A 22,620-nucleotide genomic window follows, 5' to 3' on the forward strand; every position below is an offset into this window, starting at 1 on the left:
GTACATAGTCAAATAGTATTTAGATAGTATGTGTTGTATTCGGAAGTTGTATATATTTAGGTAGTATGTTTGGTATTAAGCTTAGTGTAGTATTCAGGTAGTATTAAGGTTCTATGTGCACAATTTTGCTATGCAGTATGTGTAGTAATTGGGCTTCACGGTGGTTAGTGCGTCCGCCTCACAATACGAAGGTCCTGCAGTCCTGGGTTCAAATCCAGGCTCGGGATCTTTCTGTGCGGAGTTTGCATGTTCTCCCCGTGAATGCGTGGGTTCCCTCCGGGTACTCCGGCTTCCTCCCACTTCCAAAGACATGCACCTGGGGATAGGTTGATTGGCAACACTAAATTGGCCCTAGTGTGTGAATGTGAGTGTGAATGTTGTCTGTCTATCTGTGTCGGCCCTGCGATGAGGTGGCGACTTGTCCAGGGTGTACCCTGCCTTCCGCCCGACTGTAGCTGAGATAGGCGCCAGCGCCCCCCGCGACCCCAAAAAAAAAGGGAATTAGCGGTGGAAAATGGATGGATGGATGGAGTATGTGTAGTAATTAGGTATTATACAATAAGTTGGTATGTGTAGCATCTAGTACTACACATAGTGTCAAGATAGTATGTGTAGTATTCTGGTAGCATATATAGTATTCAGGTAGTATACATTCAGGTATTATACATACTATCCAGGTAGTAGGATCAAGATAGAATGTGTAGTATACAGGTAGTATATGTATTATCCATGTAGTATGTGTAGTATTTAGCTATATGTTGTTATTCAGGTAGTATATATACTCAAGCATTATGTGTAATATTTAGCTATACGTAGTCTTCAGGTATGTCGTTTATAGTCAATATGTATTCAGGTACAATGTGCAGTATTCAGCTGTGTGTAATATACAGGTAGTAAGTGTAGTATTTATCTATGTTTAGTAATCAGATAAATGTGCACTATTTTGGTAGTATATGTAGTATGTTATATTCAGGTAGTATGTGTAATATTCAGGTAGCAATCAGGTAGTATGTGTTTTATTCAAGTTCTTTATGAGTTATTTTAAAGTTGCAATAAAGTCAGTAAGTAAATCAATTGCATATTTTGTTAATTATAAGCCATGTAAGGGAGCAGACATGTTTCCTGTCAACACACACTCACACACACACACACACACACACAACCATGTTCTAAGGACCCCATGTAACATCTTCTCCTGCAGGTTCCAGAGAAACCGCCTTCACTTACGCCATCAGTGCCGCCGGTGTGGTGAACGCCATCAGCCGAGCGTGTCGCGAGGGCGAGCTGTCCACGTGTGGCTGCAGCCGGGCAGCGCGACCCCGTGACCTCCCCCGTGATTGGCTGTGGGGCGGCTGCGGCGACAACGTTCACTACGGCTACCGCTTCGCCCGGGAGTTTGTGGACGCCCGCGAGAGGGAGAAGAACTTCCCACGCGTCTCACCTGAGCACTCACGGACGATGATGAACCTGCAGAACAACGAGGCGGGCCGGCAGGTATGACGCACACAACGTGTGATGCACAACATCTCACAACACAATCTCTGTTGTGTGGACTTTGCACGGTACAAATGTGAACTTTGTGTTTATGTTTATGTTCAAAATTCTTGTGTTCGGACAAATCTTTTTTTGAATAAGAAAGAGCCTCTGACGATAGCTGAATGTCAATAATTTTGAACATAATCATTTGAGAAGACAAGGTGAATGCAATCGATTTACTTCGTGGACTGTGTGTGTTTTAAATGTGAACTTTGCGTGTTCTAAATGTGAACTGGGTATGTCCTAAAAAAGCTGGGGTGCCCAGGAGATGTCATGAGTTTTGATTGGATTCATTTTTAAAGTCTGATATTTTTCATAATGCTTTTTGTCGCCATCTATAATATATAATCTTTAATTATGCTCGAAGTAGACCCATGCGCAGTATTTACTAATACCTACTCAGTGGCCTAGTGGTTAGAGTGTCCGCCCTGAGATCGGTAGGTCGTGAGTTCAAATCCCGGCCGAGTCATACCAAAGACTATAAAAATGGAACCCATTGCCTCCCTGCTTGGCACTCAGCATTAAGGGTTGGAATTGGGGGTTAAATAACCAGAAATTATTTCGGGCGCGGCACCACTGCTGCCCACTGCTCCCCTCACCTCCCAGGGGGTGATCAAGGGTGATGGGTCAAATACAGAGAATAATTTTGCCACATCTAGTGTGTGTGACAATCATTGGTACTTACTTTAACTTTAACTTTAATGCAAACAACCTTCCCTAGTCATGATGCAAAAAACAAAACACAACCAAATCCAACCAACACAAAATGTCAACACAACACAAGAGTATATACGAGGCTTTACGCTTCACTAAAGCGTTAGTGTTGTGTATGTTTTAATAGCTAAACTTGTATTGTTGTACTGTAAATATTGGTTTGTACTGCAGCAATGCAGCTCTCGGTCTACCTAGGTATCTACATTCCTACTCTCACCTATGGTCATGAAATGTGGGTCATGACCGAAAGATCGCGGATACAAGCGGCCGAAATTAGTTTTCTCAGAAGGGTGGCTGGCATCTCCCTTAGAGATAGGGTGAGAAGTTCAGTCTCCCGAGAGAGACTCGAAGTAGAGCCGCTGCTCCTTCGCTTGGAAAGGAGCCAGCTTAGGTGGTTCGGGCATCTCGTGCGGATGCCTCACGAGCGTCTCCGTAGGGAGGTCCTCGTCGCACGTCCCACTGGTCGGAGACCCCGGGGCAGGCTAAGGACCAGATGGGGGGATTACATCTCCTCTCTGGCCTGGGAACTTCCCCATGTGGAAGTTGCTAATGTTGCTCTGGAGAGGAAAAGTCTGGGGGTCTCTGCTGGACCCGATTTCGAATAAGCGGTTGAAGGTGGATGGATGGATGGATGGATGGATGGATGCAACACTTTAAGATTTATTTAAATGAAAAGAGCGTAAAAAATAACATCTATTTAATTATGTATCACCTCTGGCGGATGTTTTGTCCGCCCTGCTCTGTTCAGTGGGACTTGAAGACCTCGTCTCTTTTCCTGCGAGGAATGAGGAATTCTTTGAAGTTCTATGCTAAAAGAGCACAACTTGTAGGTTCAGTGTGCGCAATATTAGGGCTTAGTTGCTCAGACAGTAATGTGTTTATATAAGTTTAGTTTGTGGTATGTTGTTTTTAACAGGGAACGATATATGTTAGTTGTGTTCATGGTAGCTTTTAAAATAGCGAGCTGGCACCAGTGAGTCCACCGGGAGTTTATCAGAGGGCAGTTATCTATCTCGGTGTATAGATAATTTTAATTTAAAAGGGTAATACTAACCACGGGGAGTTTTGCCATGGTCATCAGTATTGCGGTTCATCGTTACATCCCTACAATACAGCCTCGTTTCCCAGTGAGAAATCCAAACACTGTGTCTCGTTCTGATTGGATTCCCTCCTCTCTTTGATTGAATAGATTCCTAACTTGTCCAACCCATCTTAAGACAAAATTTATTATGATTGGATTTTATCTCTGTCAAAATTTCCATCTCTTTTTTTATTCGTCAACTAGTACTATGTCAATTGATTTCTTCATTGTTTTAATCAATGTGCACTTGTCGCGATTAGTTATCGTCAGTGATGGGCAAGCTACTGGGAAAATTTAGTAAGCTAAGCTACAAGTTACTCTCTGAGCTAAGCTACAGGGGAAGCAAGGCAAGGCAAGGCAAAAAATGGTTTTCTACATTTAACATAATTTATATCTATGGGCCCAAATGTATAATATTATATAGAGTGTACAATTGGACACAATAAGGGTCTGTTACTATTAACTATCTGTCAGTTAGCTGGGGACACCCCACAACTACTTCTAGGGGTCCCCGCACCCCATTGTATTAATTTATTTAGTTTGCCTTTTCTTTGGCCCACCCCTATAATGTTATTCATGTTCTCTACTTACAGTAAAAAACACAGAATCTATCTATATTTTCACGCAAAAAAAAACAATGACTTGTGTGTTGTGTGGGAACAGTTGGTAACAGTTATGTGCAGTAAAACTTTTCATGACCTCAACTCACCTTAATGTGTGTTCCTAAATTTGTGTTCCATGTCTTAGATGAAGGGAGCAGTTATGATTTTGGTTTAAAGAGTAAACAACTAAAAGCTAAGGTTTGGGGCATTGTTTTCTCTAAACGCATACATTTGTCTAAATATGGCCAAGGACACGCATTGTTTGGGGTTTCCTGCACGTCATCTTCATTACTGAAGGTAAAATTTAATCTGCGGGAGAAAATTCCTCTGCCATTTTCCATTTTTCTTGTGTTTTTTTTTGAGTGGTCAGCTTGAAGCGTCCCTCTGTCTCTGACTCCCTCGCCGTCATGTTTCATGAGTGGGTGATTGCTATGATTTTTCTTCCGAGTTCCGATTAACTGGCTTATCTTGTCTCTGATTGGCCAGTCCATAATGTTTCGCCCTCACCTTAGCTATTTGTGTCTTATCATACGAAGACCAACCAATCACCATGGATTTGCTCCATATATATGGATGTTCTCATTCCTCCAGGTCATTGTATTTTCTCCATATTTTTTGGCCTGGATTTGCAGTCCATTTTCTCTCTTTGTAGCTTGTAGCTTTGATGTAAGCTACCTAGATCAGGGGTCACCAACCTTTTTGAAACCAAGAGCTACTTCTTGGGTACTGATTAATGCGAAGGGCTACCAGTTTGATACACACTTAAATAAATTGCCAGAAATAACCATTTTTTTACCTTTAATAAATAAATCTATAAATATATTTTTTAAAAAAGGGTATTTCTGTCTGTCATTCCGTCGTACATTTTTTTTTTCCTTTTACGGAAGGTTTTTTGTAGGGAATAAATAATGAAAAAAACACTGTTTGAACGGTTTCAAAGAGGGGAAAACACAAAAAAAATGAAAATTAGATTTTGAAACATAGTTTATTTTCAATTTCGACTCTTTAAAATTCAAAATTCAACCGAAAAAAAATGAAGAGAAAAACTAGCTAATTCGAATCTTTTTGAAAAAATTTAAAAATAATTTATGGAACATTATTATTAATTTTTCCTGATTAAAACTAATTTTAGAATTTTTATGAAATGTTTTAAATAGGTTAAAATCCAATCTGCACTTTGTTATAATATATAACACATTGGACCAAGCTATATTTCTAACAAAGACAAATCATTATTTCTTCTAGATTTTCCAGAACAAAAATTTTAAAAGAAATTCAAAAGACTTTGAAATAAGATTTAAATTTGATTCTACAGATTTTCTAGATTTGCCAGAATACATTTTTTGAATTTTAATAATAATAAGTTTGAAGAAATATTTCACAAATATTCTTTGTCGAAAAAACAGAAGCTAAAATGAAGAATTAAATTAAAATGTATTTATTATTCTTTACAATAAAAAAAAAACTTGAACATTGATTTAAATTGTCAGGAAAGAGGAAGGAATTTAAAGTAAAAAGTTTTATGTGTTTAGAAATCCTAAAATCATTTTAAAAGTTGTATTTTTTCTCTAAAATTGTCTTTCTGAAAGTTATAAGAAGCAAAGTAATAAAATAAATGAATTTATTTAAGCAAGTGAAGACCAAGTCTTTAAAATATTTTCTTGGATTTTCAAATTCTCTTCGAATTTTGTCTCTCCTAGAATTACAAATGTCGTGCAAAGTGAGACCAGCTTGCTAGTAAATAAATACAATTTAAAAAATAGAGGCAGCTCACTGGTAAGTGCTGCTATTTGAGCTATTTTTAGAACAGGCCAGCGGGCTCCTCATCTGGTCCATACGGGCTACCTGGTGCCCATGGGCACCGCGTTGGTGACCCCTGACCTAGATAGATAGATAGTACTTTATTGATTCCTTCAGGAGAGTTCCTTCAGTTAATTAAAAAACTACATTGGTGTAAAATTAGCTATGCTAAAGGGAAAGCTACTCGTAAAAAAAATAGCTTAAGTTACTGGAAAATGTATTCAAGCTATGTAGCTTAGCTACATGTAGCTTGTTACTGGCCATCACTGGTTATCGTCCTGTTTCCGCCAGGGGAAAATAGATCATAGACAAGAAAATTTGACAACAAAAAGAACAGTGGCCGTGAGGCAGTGCACGTTTCCACATCAGCGTCAGTCTTGATACAGCTTATCTTTGCCATGAAAGAGGTTGTACGCCTACTTTTTGTGCGTACACAAGCTTGTTACATGAGGGCCCTGGTATGTATAAAGTGCAATACTTACAGTACAAACACCTTGCAGGATTCAACAAAGGACAAGACTGGCACATTGAACTTAATGACAAAGACTAAGAAATAATACTGTACAGTCCTTGAAAATCAGACACACAAGTATAAGAAGTCAAGACAACAACTGCACAGGACAGCTCAGTGTTTCATCTTGAATACGAAAAATGTAGATGTTTTTTTTAACAATTGGAATTCATCAAGACGCAAAAAAATCAGTCCCATTGACTACAAGGTTTTGGCACCGTATGAATTTAAATGTGAGAGGTACCCGTCAACTAATGATGACAAGCGCAGTATTGAAGTCTTTGAAAATGGACGCTTGGATGGAGCGTCCTCCACTTGGATGATGGAATGTGTGTGTGTGTGCGTGCGTGTGTGTGTGTGTGTTTGTGTGTGCGTGTGTGTTAAGGTTATTTATTAGGAGGGTCCAAATGGTAGAGCTGCTAACGCCCTTGGAGTCTGGCTATAGTTCACCCGGTCAATGCACATTCCAGCAGCGTAACACACACACCTATGCACATATACACACACAGCCACACGCTCATACAGTGTTAAATATCCCTAGGACAATAGAATAAAAAGTCTTGCTTTCATCTTGCACTAAATTGTGTTACTGCAACAAAAGTAGCTTAAGTTGTTTGAGGAGAACGCCACTAAAAGAAACCTTTCACCTTTGATTGAGCTCTCTCTCTTTTTCTCTCACTCGCTCACTCACTCAGTTACACACACACACACACACACTCACACACACTCATAAAAGGTCCATTTGCTCTGCCCGTGTTGGACAGAACTTGAGGAAAATGAAACTGTTTACAAGACAAGAGGTCTGTTTCATGTGCATCCTGTTTGATTTGTGCGAGAGACAGTGAGCCTGGTTTTCTCTGTCAGTGTGTGTGTGTGTGTGTGTGTGTGTGTGTGTGTGTGTGTGTGTGTGTGTGTGTGTGTATCCAAGGTCAAAGGTCAGGGCCTGGTGAGCTTGTGTTCCTACCATGAGGGTCCCGCTGGGGCTGTAAGAGAGTGTGTGAGGCATCTATGGTGTCGACACATTTTCCACTTTCATTGTCTTGACGTTCATCCAAACGGAAGAAAGATGAAACACTTTTTTTTTTTTTACCCAAAAACATACGCAGCTTTGTTCCAAGCTAGGATTTGTAGCGCTTGGTTGAGCAAGGCAAACCACCGTGCTTTTGTCGACGTGACAGGGGCGGGCGTGTGTGCGTGTGAGTGTGAGTGTGTGTGAGTGTTTGGGAGAGAGAGAGGTAGTGAGAAGCATCAGCAGACAGACGACGGATGGTGAGCGATGGACCTCCGTCACACTCCCCTGACTCTCAAAGACACACACACACACACACACACACGTTGGTGCGCTCACTGACACAAATCAAATGAGGCAGTACTTGTTACACACACACACACATTTGGGGGCTCACTGACACAAATCAAATGAGGCGGTACTGACACGCACACACACAAAAGTAAATGTACATTGTCATTGTACAAACACATTTATCAGTCACCAAGATGATGTTTTTGTAAAATAACTTCCGCTAGCTTGTCAAATAACCTCAGCATGAGAGACAACAGAATTAAAAAAAAAATTTAAATAATGTATTGTCAGTGTTTTTTAGCTTCAAACAAGCTACATTTGGGCTAAAAACATGCAGAGAACATTATGGAATAATATATAATAAAGATAAAAACAATGTTTTTTATCTTTTTTTTATTCATTTTATTAAGGGCCCTGCCACAAGTGGAGGAGTTCAAGTACCTAGGAGTCTTGTTCACGAGTGAGGGAAGTGTGGATTGTGAGATCGACAGGCAGATCGGTGCGGCGTCTTCAGTAATGCGGACGTTGTACCGATCCGTTGTGGTGAAGAAGGAGCTGAGCCGGAAGGCAAAGCTCTCAATTTACCGGTCGATCTCCGTTCCCATCCTCACATATGGTCATGAACTTTGGGTCATGACAGAAAGGATAAGATCACGGGTACAAGCGGCCGAAATAAGTTTCCTCCGCCGTGTGGCGGGGCTCTCCCTTAGAGATAGGGTGAAAAGCTCTGTCATCCGGGAGGAGCTCAAAGTAAAGCCGCTTCTCTTCCACATCGAGAGGAGCCAGATGAGGTGGCTCAGGCATCGGGTCAGGATGCCACCAGAACGCCTTCCTAGGGAGGTGTTTAGGGCACGTCCAACCGGTAGGAGGCCACGGGGAAGACCCAGGACACGTTGGGAAGACTATGTCTCCCGGCTGGCATGGTAACGCCTCGGGATCTCCCGGGAGGAGCTGGACGAAGTGGCTGGGGAGAGGGAAGTCTGGGCTTCCCTGCTTAGGCTGCTGCCCCCGCGACCCGGCCTCGGATAAGCGGAAGAAGATGGATGGATGATATGGATTTTATTAACAGGATAAAATAAATACAGGTTTCCTTCCCCTCACACACCGAACCACCCACCTAGCCACCCCAACCACCTACCCATCCTAAAAACTTCCACACTTTCTTACCACATTCATCTACACACTCCAAGTAACGTGACAGGAAAGTGAAGTACGAAAGAAAAATATTTTTTTTAAAAATACATATAAGAATGCAGAAACATTTATTACTGTTTTGTATCATTTTGATTTATTTTTTTAAGTCCTAAAACTTGATACAACAGAAAAATATAATGAATATCAATGGATTAATTTTGCACTTGCACAAGATATACTGACCAATATAAATCCTTTAAAAGTTGAAAATATTTTTTTTATTCTTTGAAGAATATTAATTTTCATTAAAAAATAATCTAGTATTATTTACATCTTTGAACCATTGAACTTTATTTATTATATTCTTTTTGTTTTACACGTAGAAGATTACCTATAAATAATACAAACAGATATCATCACAATCCAAAAATGTATCATTTATATGCATTTACAGCATCTTATTTACTATATTTTTATTCTAAAATGAAAAATAATACACAATTTTTTAATTCAAACAAATTAGTGAATACTATAAAACTTAAAACATTTGTTTTTGTTAGAAATCAATACGTTATAAAATGGTTTTCTGTGAATATTGGAAATTGTATTTTTTTTATTAAATATAATTACTTTTAGCGGGAATACAAATCAAGCAAAGTTAAAAACATGTTTGTCTTTTTAACTGAATGTTTCAATTGTTGTTTTTATTTATTTTCTTGAGCCACAAAAATAAAACATTGCTTGATTGCTTGATTGATTGAATTGTTTATTAGTAGATTGCACAGTTCAGTACATATTCCGTACAATTGACCAGTAAATGGTAACACCCGAATAAATTTTTCAACTTGTTTAAGTCGGGGTCCACGTAAATCAATTTAATGAGTAACATTTAAAAATACTCTTCCAAGCATGAAAATGCAAAAAAATGTCTGTGGGGTGCATGCACCATTAGAGAGCATAGTATTGACAAAATACAAGCCCAAAAATAACCTCTTAAATAAACAGTTGAAATACTAATGAATATAAAGATTCGACATACTACATAAAAAAAAAAAACCTACATTACAGACAATTAATTTGTCATTGACATCCCACTGCGTTGTGAGTTTCTCCTTGCCCTTATTTGGGCACTGAACCGAGGATGTCGTAGTGGCTTGTGCAGCCCTTTGAGACACTTGTGATTTAGGGCTATATAAATAAACATTGATTGATTGATTGAATTAAACAATCAATTAAAGGTATGCAGCACAACACATCACTGTGTGTCTAAAGGAGTGGGAGGGTCACCGAGGTTGGATGGCGGAATTGTAGGGTGCCGAGTGCTATGCCTGCTGGGTAGGAAAAGAGAAGGGAGCGAGGGGTCAAAGGTTAACAGAGGTGAAAAGGTAATTGGGCTCAGGCAACATGAGGAGAGGACAGCAAGTGATGATAATGAAGAACACACTTTGGATGAGGCTAAATACCAAGAGTGATGTGTTTGCTTAATGTGTTACGGGGTGAACAGCGCCCCCTAAAGTCCTTTCTGGATGGCGCCATTAGTTTTGCTGGGATTCCTCTTCCCTTTTTTGTTTTTGTAATTTAAACACTAACTATGCAATGATGGGCAGTAACACGCTACATGTAGCTAAGCTACGTAGCTTAACTACATTTTCCAGTAAGTTGGCGGTAGCTTTGCTACTTTTTTAACAAGTAGCTTTTCCTTACTTTTATACCCATGTAGCTAGGTAACTTACATCAAAGCTACAAAGAGAGAAAATGGACTGCGAATCCAAGCCAAAAAAATATGGACAAAATAAAATGACCTGAATGAACGAGAACATCCATGCATACGAGAAAATCTACAATTGATTGATTGATTAAGACTTTTATTAGTAGATTGCACAGTACAGTACATATTCCATACACTTGACCACTAAATGGTAACACCCGAATAAGTTTTTCCATTTGTTTAAGTCCATGTCCGGGGTCCACGTTAATCAATTCATGGTAATTGTGATGAGTCACAATTGGCTAAGGTTAGGGCGAAACATCCTTTACGGACTAGCCAATCAGAGCCAAGATAAAGCGGGTTATCGAAACTAGTAAGCAAACTCATAACAGACAGGCACTCATGTTACATGACAACGATGGAGTCGGAGACAGAGGGGCGCTTCAAGCTGACTACTCCAAAAAAATAAACATACTAGAAAATGGCAGAGGGATTCTCTCTTGGAGATTATATTTTTCATTTAGTGATGAAGGAAACCCACATTAATGCGTGTCCTTGGCCATATTTCAACAAATAGATAGATAGATAGATAGATAGATGTTACTTTATTGATTCCTTCAGGAAAATTAAATGTATTCGTTTAGAGAAAACAATTCCCCAAATCTTAGTTTTTAGTTGTTTACTCTGTACACCGAAATCATAACTGCTCTCTTCATCGAAGACGTGGAACACAAATTTAAGAACACACATGGTGAGTTGAGTTCATGAAAAGTTTTACTGCACGTTTTTTTAAGGGGTGACCATAACAGAAGATCTATGCTGGGACATTAACACTGCTTCTACAGTCGGAAAGGCCCAACAACGTATTTTCTTTCTAAGGAAACTAAAATGTGCAAACGTTCCGCAGAAATCAATGGTAAACTTTTACAACTGTGCCATCAGCAGTGTCCTAACTTACGGCTTTTTAGTGTGGTTTGCTAGCTGCACTAAAGCGAACCAACAGGCCCTCCAGCAAGTGGTTAAAACAGCGGGGAAAATTACATGGACGATACTCCCAGAGATGAGTGCCATGTACACAGCACGCAACATCCTGAAGGACAGATACCACCCAGCACATGGCCTCTTCAACATGCTACCCTCTGGAAGGAGGTATAGATCGATTTGCGCCAGGACCACCAGAATGTCTCACAGTCTGTATCCCCAGGCTGTGAGACTGCTAAATGAACAGCCTGCCTTTTACTGCCCCGGACCACCTACTCAGTGGCCTAGTGGTTAGTGTGTCCGCCCTGAGATCGGTAGGTTGGGAGTTTTAAACCCCGGCCGAGTCATACCAACGACTATAAAAAAGGGACCCATTTGCCTCCCTGCTTGGTACTCAGCATCAAGGGTTGGAATTGGGGGTTAAATCACCATAAATGATTCCCGAGCTGCTGCCCTCGGCTCCCCTCACTTCCCAGGGGGTGACCAAGGTATTGGGTCAAATACAGAGGACAAATTTCACCACACCTAGTGTGTGTGACAATCATTGGTACTTTAACTTTACTTACAAACCCCGTTTCCATATGAGTTGGGAAATTCTGTTAGATGTAAATATAAACAGAATACAGTGATTTGCAAATCCTTTTCAACCCATATTCAATTGAATGCACTACAAAGACAAGATATTTGATGTTCAAACTCTTTCTGCAAATAATAATTAACTTAGAATTTCATGGGTGCAACACGTGCCAAAGTAGTTGGGAAAGGGCATGTTCATCACTGTGTTACATCACCTTTTCTTTTAACAACACTCAATAAACGTTTGGGAACTGAGGAAACTAATTGTTCAATCAATCAATGTTTATTTATATAGCCCTGAATCACAAATGTCTCAAAGGTCTGCACAAACCACAACGACATCCTCGGTAGAGCCCACATAAGGGCAAGGAAAAACTCACACCAGTGGATGTCGAGCGGGTCTAACATGATATTGTGAAAGTCCATTCCATAGTGGATCTAACATAACCATGAGACTCCAGTCCAAAGTGGATCCAATATAGTAGCGAGAGTCCCGTCCAAAGTGGAGCCAGCAGGAAACCATCCCAAGCGGAGGCGGATCAGCAGCGCAGAGATGTCCCCAGCCGATACACAGGCGAGCGGTCCATCCTGGGTCCCGACTCTGGATCAGCGGTCCATCCTGGGTCCCGACTCTGGACAGCCAGTACCTAATCCATGGCCACCGGACCAGACCTCCTCCACAAGGGAGAGTGGGACAGAGGAGAAAAAGAAAAGAAACAGCAGATTAACTGGTCTAAAAAGGGGGTCTATTTAAAGGCTAGAGTATACAAATTAGTTTTAAAATGAGAGTTAAATGCTTCTACTGAGATAGCATCTCTAACTGTTACCGGGAGGGCATTCCAGAGTACTGGAGCCCGAATGGAAAACGCTCTATAGCCCGCAGACTTTTTTTGGGCTCTGGGAATCACTAATAAGCCGGAGTCGGAGTAGTAAAACCTTGAAGTCACATCTTAAGTGCACAGGAAGCCAGTGCAGGTGAACCAGTACAGGCGTAATATGATCAAACGTTCTTGTTCTTGTCAAAAGTCTAGCAGCCGCATTTTGTACCAACTGTAATCTTTTAATGCTAGACATGGGGAGACCCGAAAATAATACGTTACAGTAATCGAGGCGAGACGTAACAAACGCATGGATAATGATCTCGGCGTCTTTAGTGGACAAAATGGAGCAAATTTTAGCGATATTACGGAGATGAAAGAAGGCCGTTTTATTACGCTTTTAATGTGTGACTCAAACGAGAGAGTTGGGTGAAAGATAATACCCAGATTCTTTACCGAGTCGCCTTGTTTAATTGTTTGGTTGTCAAATGTCAAAGTTGTATTATTAAATGGAGGTCGGTATCTAGCAGGACCGATAATCAGCATTTCGTTTTTTTTTTGGCGTTGAGTTGCAAAAGGATAGCGGACATCCATTGTTTAATTTCATTAAGACACGCCTCCAGCTGACTACAATCTGGCATGTTGGTCAGCTTTAGGGGCATGTAGAGTTGGGTGTCATCAGCATAACAGTGAAAGCTAACACCGTATTAGCGTATGATGTCACCTAGCGGCAGCATGTACATTCTGAAGAGTGCAGGGCCAAGGAACGAACCCTGGGGAACTCCACACGTTACCTTAACATAGTCTGAGGTCACATTGTTATGGGAGACGCACTGCATCCTGTCAGTAAGATAAGAGTTAAACCATGACAGGGCTAAGTCTGACATACCGTTTCGTGTTTTGATAAGCTCTAATAAAATTTTATGATCAATGGTATCGAAAACAGCGCTAAGATCGAGGAGCAGCAACATAGATGACGCATCAGAATCCATCGTTAGCAATAGATCATTAGTCATTTTTGCAAGGGCTGTCTGCGTTGAGTGATTTGCCCTGAAACCGGATTGAAAGGTTTCACATAGATTGTTAGACGCTAAGTGTTCATTTAGCTGCTCTGCAACAATTTTTTTGAGGATTTTCGAAATAAAGGGAAGGTGAGACACCGGTTGGTAGTTTACCATGAGGTCAGGATCGATATTAGGTCTTTTAAGGAGAGGATGAATAACCGCTTTTTTGAATGCTAGGGGAACAGTGCCAGAGGAAAGGGATAAGTTTATACTATTTGGCACTGATGGACTTAATAATACAAAGAGTTCCTTGGTAAGTTTCCCAGAAAGTGGGTCAAATAAACATGTTGTTTGTATTATTCCATTTACACATTGTAAAAATTATTCTAATGTTATTTCATCAAAACGAGAGAAACTATTTTGGAGGGCAGTATCTGCCATATATACAGTCATATCTGTGTTAATATAACCCCGTTGTAGCTGGGACGCATTGTCTTTAATCTCCTTTCTAATGATAAAGTCTGAATAGGGCCTTGGGGGGCGGTAGATAACAGCCAGGTATAGAGGCAGCGGTGTGACGGACCTCATAGTAAGCACTTCAAATGATTTATATTTATTGTTTAGGTTAGGAATAAGGTTAAAGTTTTCGTTGTATATTAGTGAGACCCCCCCCCCCCCCCCCCCCCCCCCCATGCCTTTTAAGGGGACGGGCAATATGCGCATTCGTATAGTGAGGAGGAGATGCCTAATTTAGTGCAAAAAGTCGTCTGGTTTAAGCCAGGTTTCGCTGAGACCGATGACGTTAAGATTGTTGTCTCTAATGACCTCATTAATTAATAAAGTTTTGGGAGAAAATGATCTTATCTTTAAAAAGCCCATATTATAGGTAGTGGGCTGTTTTAAAGGCCTACTGAAATGAGATTTTCTTATTTAAACAGGAATAGCAGGTCCATTCTGTGTCATACTTGATAATTTCGCGATATTGCGATATTTTTGCTGAAAGGATTTAGTAGAGAAAATCGACGATAAAGTTCGTCACTTTTGGTACTTCCTGAAAAAGCTTCGCCTTTACCGGAAGTCACAGACGATGACGTCGCAAGTGTGGCGGCTCCTCACATATTCACATTGATTTTAATGGGAGCCTCCAACAAAAAAAATTATTTGGACCTAGAAAATGACAATTTCCCTTTAATTTGAGCGAGGATGAAAGATTCATGTTTGAGGATATTAAAAGCGTTAGACTAGAAAAAAAAACGGGGGGAAAAAACGAGTTAAAATAAATAAAAAAAAACGTGATAGCATTGGGACGTATTCCGATGTTTTTAAACACATTTACTAGGATAATTCTGGGAAATCCCTTATCTTTCTATTGTGCTGCTAGTGTTTTAGTGAGTTTAATATTACCTGATAGTCGGAGGGGTTTGTCCACGGGTGTCTTGACACCATGTCTCACGGGTGTCGACGGCAGCTGTACGGACGACACAAGCTCAGCTGATATCCGGTAAGTGGCGACTTTTTAACCACAATTTTCTCACCAAAACCTGCTTGACCGCGCTCTGATCCATAGGAAAGTTTCAGCTCAGGGAATTTTAAACAAGGAATCACCGTGTGTTTGTGTGGCTAAAGGCTAAAGCTTCCCAACTCCATCTTTCTACTGTGACTTCTCCAATATTAATTGAACAAATTGCAAAAGATTCAGCAACACAAATGTCCAAAATACTGTGTAATTATGCCGTTAAAGCCGATGACTTTTACCTGTGTGTGTGTACATAGCGCTCATACTTCCTAAAAACGCATGATGTCCTGCGTACACGTCATCATTACACGACGTTTCCAAGACAAAACTCCTGGGAAATTTAAAATTGCAATTTAGTAAACTAAAAAAGCCGTATTGGCATGTGTTGCAATGTTAATATTTCATCATTGATGTATAAACTATCGGACTGTGTGGTCGGTAGTAGTGGGTTTCAGTAGGCCTTTAAGGAGTTTTTGATCAAATTATCCATAGTAGCAATATTGATGATGTTGGGTTTATTATGCGTAGTGCACTTAAAATAATTACGACCATATCTAGGAATTGATATGACGGGAATTTTCAGATTGTTTGTTTGGTGCTGCAAAAAACTGAACGCATCATAATTTGCCACCTCGGTAGAACGCATGTCCAACTCTGACACAGAGCTGTGTATTATTCTAAGAAAATTGCTATGTGTGCATGGATTATCCAGCCTGGCGCTGGCTAGTTCTAATTTAACTGACTCCTCACCCAGACTAGCAGACTCGCGTCTTCCATTTAAATCCAGCTTCAGGTAGTCCAGTTTGTGAGTTTTTGTTAGACCCGCTCAGCAGCCCCGCCTCTGCTTCCGATCACACCGCTTACGTGTCTTCCATTGACGGTCCCCGCTGGTACTATACTCTGCTGCGTCAAAGGCCGCTGGATGTAGCCGGCGAAGTATTCCCATGCTAGCGAGGTGGTCCAACGTACAATATTTGAAAGTGGAATTCTTTCCCATTCTTGTTTTATGTAGAGCTTCAGTCGTTCCACAGTCCGGGGTCTCCGCTGTCGTATTTTACGCTTCATAATGCGGCACACATTTTCGATGGGAGACAGGTCTGGACTGCAGGCGGGTCAGGAAAGTACCCGCCCTCTTTTTTTACGAAGCCACGCTGTTGTAACACGTGCTGAATGTGGCTTGGCTTTGTCTTGCTGAAATAAGCAACGGCTTCCATAAAAAAGACGGCGCTTAGATTGCAGCATATGTTGTTCTAAAACCTGTATGTACCTTTCAGCAATAATGGTGCCTTCACAGATGTGTAGGTTGCCCATGCCTTGGGAACTAATGCACCCCCATACAATCAAAGATGCTGGCTTTTAAACTTTGCGTCGATAACAGTCTGGATGGTTCGCTTCCCCTTTGGTCCGGATAACACAATGTCGAATATTTCCAAAATCAATTTGAAATGTGGACTCTTCAGACCACAGAACACTTTTCCACTTTGCATCAGTCCATCTTAGATGATCTCGGGCCCAGAAAAGCCGGCAGCGTTTCTGGATGTTGTTGATAAATGGCTTTCGCTTTGCATAGTAGAGCTTTAACTTGCACTTACAGATGTAGTGACAAACTGTATATAGTGACAGTGGTTTTCTGAAGTGTTCCTGAGCCCATGTGGTGATATCCTTTAGAGACTGATGTCTGTTTTTGATACAGTGCCGTCTGAGGGATCGGAGGTCAAGGTCATTCAATGTTGGTTTCCGGCCGTGCCGCTTACGTGGAGTGATTTCTCCAGATTCTCTGAACCTTTTGATGATATTATGGACCGTACATTTCTTGCAATTGCACTTTGAGAAACGTTGTTCTTAAACTGTTTGACTATTTGCTCATGCAATTGTGGACAAAGGGGTGTACCTTGCCCCATCCTTTCTTGTGAAAGACTGAGCATTTCTGGGGAAGCTATTTTTATACCCAATCATGGTACCCACCTGTTCCCAATTAGCCTGCACACCTGTGGGATGTTCCAAATAAGTGTTTGATGAGCATTCCTCAACTTTATCAGTATTTATTTCCACCTTTCCCAACTTCTTTGTCACGTGCTGCTGGCATCAAATTCTAAAGTTAATGATTATTTGCAGAATTTTTTTTTTTTATCAGTTTGAAAATCAAATATGTTGTCTTTGTAGCATATTCAACTGAATATGGGTTGAAAAGGATTTGCAAATCATTGTATTCCGTTTATATTTACATCTAACACAATTTTTCAACTCATATGGAAACGAGGTTTGTACAATGCAGAAAAAACTAAACATTTTATAGACACACACGGTTTCCATTTGTACGGTTGCAACCTATGAGTATTAATACACATTCATATATAGTAGGGGTGTCAAATTATTAGTTTTGAAAAACAGATTAATCACATTTTGGAATCTGAATTAATCATGTTTGATTACAGGTGATTGCTCGCTTGCACGATTAAATCTTGCTGAAAAAGACCACAATATTTCACACAAATGCAATTGTATTGTCAAAGAATGCCATCCAGGAACATTATTAAAACGTTTTACTTAAACGCATGCAATTTATTAGCAAATATTTTTTCAAGCTGTTTTTTGGAGTGAAATTTGCCAGCGAGCACACGAGTTACAGTCTCACTCATTTTTTTACTGACGTATGCGTTGATCTGATCACTGCCCATAAAGCGGTTAAGGAAAAAGCTTGTATGGTCAAAAATAAATTGCAACGCAATTGTGTTCAAGATTAATGAGATTATTTTTTTTCTGAATAATTCTTTATTTTGACAGCCCTAATATAAACACAAATACACAATTCACATGAGTGGAAACCACATTTGTTTACACTATGGGGGCAGCTTACTGAACAATTGAAACTTTTTGATATTGATGTTGTAAAAAAGCAACAACAACAAAAAACAAACTAAAAAAAATAATAAAATGAATGGTTGAATAATTACACATACAGTTGGGCAAACAAGTATTTAGTCAGCCACCGATTGTGCAAGTTCTCCCACTTAAAATGATGACAGAGGTCTGTAATTTTCAACATAGGTACACTTCAACTGTGAGAGAAAGGATGTGAAAAAAAATTTCAGAAATTCCCATTGTAGGAATTTTAAATAATTTATTTGTAAATTATAGAGGAAAATAAGTATTTGGTCAACCGTTAATTCAAAGCTCTCACTGATGGAAGGAGGTTTTGGCTCAAAATATCACGATACATGGCCCCATTCATTCTTTCTTTAACACCAGGGGTAGGGAACCTATGGCTCTAGAGCCAGATGTGGCTATTTTGATGACTGCACCTGGCTCTCAGATAAATCTTAGCTGACATTGCTTAACACGATAAGTAATGAATAATTCCGCTGGTAATCACAGTGTCAAAAATAACGTTCAAAATATAAAACATTCTCATGCATTTTCATCCATCCATCTGGTTTCTACCGCACCTGTTCAAGAAGTCGCACTAATGGTACAAAGTGTTTTATTTATTGTTGGTTAGCCTCAGAATAACAATGTTATTCAAACGAATAAGAGACTTATTATACTCTAAAAATGTTGGTCTTTCTAAAAAAATGCACGCATATATATAAGGAAAAAAAATTATATGGCTCTCACGGAAATACTTTTAAAAATATTTGGTTTGTATGGCTCTCCCAGCCAAAAAGGTTCCCGACCCCTGTTTAACACGGATCAATCGTCCTGTCCCCTTAGCAGAAAGACAGCCCCCAAGCATGATGTTTCCACCCCCATGCTTCACAGTAGGTTTGGTGTTCTTGGGATGCAACTCAGTATTCTTCTTCCTCCAAACACGACGAGTTGAGTTTATACCAAAAAGTTCTATTTTGGTTTCATCTGACCACATGACATTCTCCCAATCTTCTGCTGTATCATCCATGTATCCATTTTGGTATAAACTCAACTCGTTGTGTTTGGAGGAAGAAGAATACTGAGTTGCATCCCAAGAACACCATACCTACTGTGAAGCATGGGGGTGAAAACATCATGCTTTGGGGCTGTTTTTCTGCTAAGGGTACAGGACGACTGATCTGTGTTAAGGAAAGCATGAATGGGGCCATGTATCGTGAGATTTTGAGCCAAAACCTCCTTCCATCAGTGAGAGCTTTGAATGGTTGACCAAATACTTATTTTCCACCATAATTTACAAATAAATTCTTTAAAATTCCTGCAATGTGAATTCCTGGATTTTTTTTCACATTCTATTTCTCACAGTTGAAGTGTACCTATGATGAAAATTACAGACCTCTGTCATCATTTTAAGTGGGAGAACTTGCACAATCGGTGGCTGACTAAATACTTTTTTGCCCCACTGTATTTACTTTCTCCCCCCTCCTTTTCTGCTGCTGTTAATCTCGCTCAAACAATCTGTAGGAGCGGCAGAGAAATAATTGTAGTTGCACACAAACGCCGCCAGAGGTCAGCATTTCAAAAGCCAACAAAGCTTTGAGACACATCCATCCATCCATTTTCTACCGCTTATTCCCTTTTGGGGTCACGGGGGGCGCTGGCGCCTATCTCAGCTACAATCGGGCGGAAGGCGGGGTACACCCTGGACAAGTCGCCACCTCATCGCAGGGCCACACTTGAAACTAAAACTTCTAAGATTTGGACATCCATCTATTTTCTACCGCTTATACTTTTTGGGGTCGCAGGGAATGCTGGCGTTTATTTCAGCTGCATTCAGGCAGTAGGCGGGGTACCACCTGGACATTTCTTCTAAAAACGTGACTAACTTATGTGCCAGTGAATCAAAATATTATTGTTTTTTTTTCATGTTGTAGGCGGTGTACAACCTCGCCAACGTGGCCTGCAAGTGTCACGGCGTCTCCGGTTCCTGCAGCCTCAAGACCTGTTGGCTCCAACTGGCCGACTTCAGGCGTGTTGGCGAATTCCTTAAGGAAAAATACGACAGCGCTGCCGCCATGCGCATGGGACGCAAGGTAACGAGCCAAGGAGTGCAACTTTGTAAAAGTTTGTACGAACGCGTCACAAAGAATCTGTCCTTTATCTGATTCAGGGCAAACTGGAGCAGGTGGACAAGCGTTTCAACCCCCCAACCCCGGAGGACCTGGTCTACATCGACCCCAGTCCGGACTACTGCCTCCACAACGAGACGACGGGCTCGCTGGGCACTCGTGGCCGCCTGTGCAACAAGACGTCAGAGGGCATGGACGGCTGCGAGCTGATGTGCTGCGGCCGCGGCTACGACCAGTTCAAGACGTACAAACACGAGCGCTGCCACTGCAAGTTCCACTGGTGCTGCTACGTCAAATGCAAGCGCTGCACTTCACTGGTCGACCAGTTCGTCTGCAAATAACCGCCAATATTCATTCATCCATCCTTCCCTGCCTGTAAACACCATCCCTTCCTGCTTTCCTCATCCAAACCCACGTTGGCTTAGCAGGTGGACCCGACAAGGACACGTGTGAAATATACAAGTCAACGACACAGTGATTATTATTTAAATGAGACACACACACACACACACACACCGTCGTTATCTACTTCCACGAGGCTGCTCGAGTCCCCAAAGACATATGACCTTTCACCCTGAAAGGTTCTGGCCTGCGGACGTGCTGATGATGCACAATCGCGGCACATCAGCAGAAGGGGGAGTCAACACATGGAAGACTGAGAAATACTATGAAAATACTACTACAATAAAAATACTACGACAATGAAAGTACTAGCACAGTTAGCATAATGCTCTCAGCTCCGTTATTGTCCAATAGCGAGAGTAATGAAGCGAAGAGATGAGTCCAGCGACTGTGATTGGAAATGAGTCCGTTAAAGGCCTACTGAAATGAGATTTTCTTATTCGAACGGGGATAGCAGGTCCATTCTATGTGTCATACTTGATCATTTCCCGATATTGCATTATTTTTGCTGAAAGGATTTAGTAGAGAACATCGACGATAAAGTTCGCAACTTTTGGTCGCTAATAAAAAAGCCTTGCCTTTACTGGAAGTCGCAGATGATGTTCGCGTGATGTCAGGGGTTGTAGAGCTCCTCACATCCTCACATTGTTTACAATCATAGCCACCAGCAGCGAGAGCGATTCGGACCGAGAAAGCGACGATTTCCCCATTAATTTGAGAGAGGATGAAAGATTTGTGGATGAGAATAGTGAGAGTGAAGGACTAGAAAAAAGAAAAAAAAGCCGAGTGCAGTGGGAGCGATTCAGATTTACTAGGATAATTCTGGAAAATCCCTTATCTGCTTATTGTGTTACTAGTGTTTTAGTGAGATTATATGGTACCTGAAAGGCGGAGAGGTGTGGCCACGGGTTTGGTGACCGCCAGTGTCTCTTGAGGGAAGCCACGCAGCTGCAGGAGCACACAAGCTCCGCTCATGTCTACGGTAATTATTACCACAATTTTCTGACCGAAACCTGCCGGTTGACATGTGGTAGAGAACCATGTTCACTTGACCGCTCTGTTCCATAGTAAAGCTTCACCTTTGGGAATGTAAACAAGGAAACACCGGCTGTGTTTGTGTGGCTAAAGGCAGCTGCAATACATCACTTCCCACCTACATCTTTCTTCTTTGACTTCTCCATTATTAATTGAACAAATTGCAAAAGATTCAGCAACACAGAAGTCCAGAATACTGTGTAATTATGCGATTAAAGCAGATTACTTATAGCTTGGATCGGGATGGAAGAACATGTCTGCTACAACGGTGACGTCACGCGCATGCGTCATCATACATGTCATCATTCCGCGACGTTTTCAACAGGATACCTCGCGGGAAATTTAAAATTGCAATTTAGTAAACTTAAAAAGGCCGTATTGGCATGTGTTGCAATGTTAATATTTCATCATTGATATATAAACTATCAGACTGCGTGGTCGGTAGTAGTGGGTTTCAGTAGGCCTTTAAGCTCCCTGATGAAATTAATATCCAAATGATGAAACTGACAAATGTTGAAAAAAAAAAGAATGTGTGTAAGCTGGACTGCAATTTATTACGAGCTACTTTAAAGAGAAAGTATATATTTTATTACTGTTCATTTTCTGTTTTGTATGTTTTACATATTCTCTTGATAAACCAGTCTTTTGGATTTCTTTTGTTTGGTCATTTTTCATTTTTTTTTCTTGCCCTTTTTTAGTAATACAAGCACTGCACTGTCATGGTTGTAGAGTAACCTCACTAATAATCTCATTACTTTTAGCCGCGCACTACTAACTGGATTAAATGTTAAATCACACAAACATGGCGGCCCTCACAGTGCTCGCCCGGTACTTGGTACTTTTGTTTTTCTTTGAGGCCTGCACCTTCTGATGGGTCTCTCCTGCACACAACATTATGAGGTGTG

At 40.8% G+C, this 22,620-nt stretch overlaps 1 protein-coding gene across 1 annotated transcript in view; it reads left to right on the plus strand.

The window, feature by feature from the left end:
- The window catches only part of wnt5b (wingless-type MMTV integration site family, member 5b), a 142,497-nt gene extending 120,132 nt beyond the window's left edge, over positions 1-22,365 (plus strand). The window contains exons 5-7 of the mRNA XM_061912328.1: positions 1,202-1,494; positions 20,084-20,242; positions 20,320-22,365. Of these exons, the coding sequence (XP_061768312.1) occupies positions 1,202-1,494; positions 20,084-20,242; positions 20,320-20,619 (752 nt within the window). The 3' untranslated portion in view covers positions 20,620-22,365. The remainder of the gene's footprint in view (positions 1-1,201; positions 1,495-20,083; positions 20,243-20,319) is intronic.
- The last annotated feature ends 255 nt before the right edge of the window (positions 22,366-22,620 follow it).

Source organism: Nerophis ophidion, linkage group LG10, assembly GCF_033978795.1.
Source record: "Nerophis ophidion isolate RoL-2023_Sa linkage group LG10, RoL_Noph_v1.0, whole genome shotgun sequence".
NCBI lineage: Eukaryota > Metazoa > Chordata > Actinopteri > Syngnathiformes > Syngnathidae > Nerophis > Nerophis ophidion.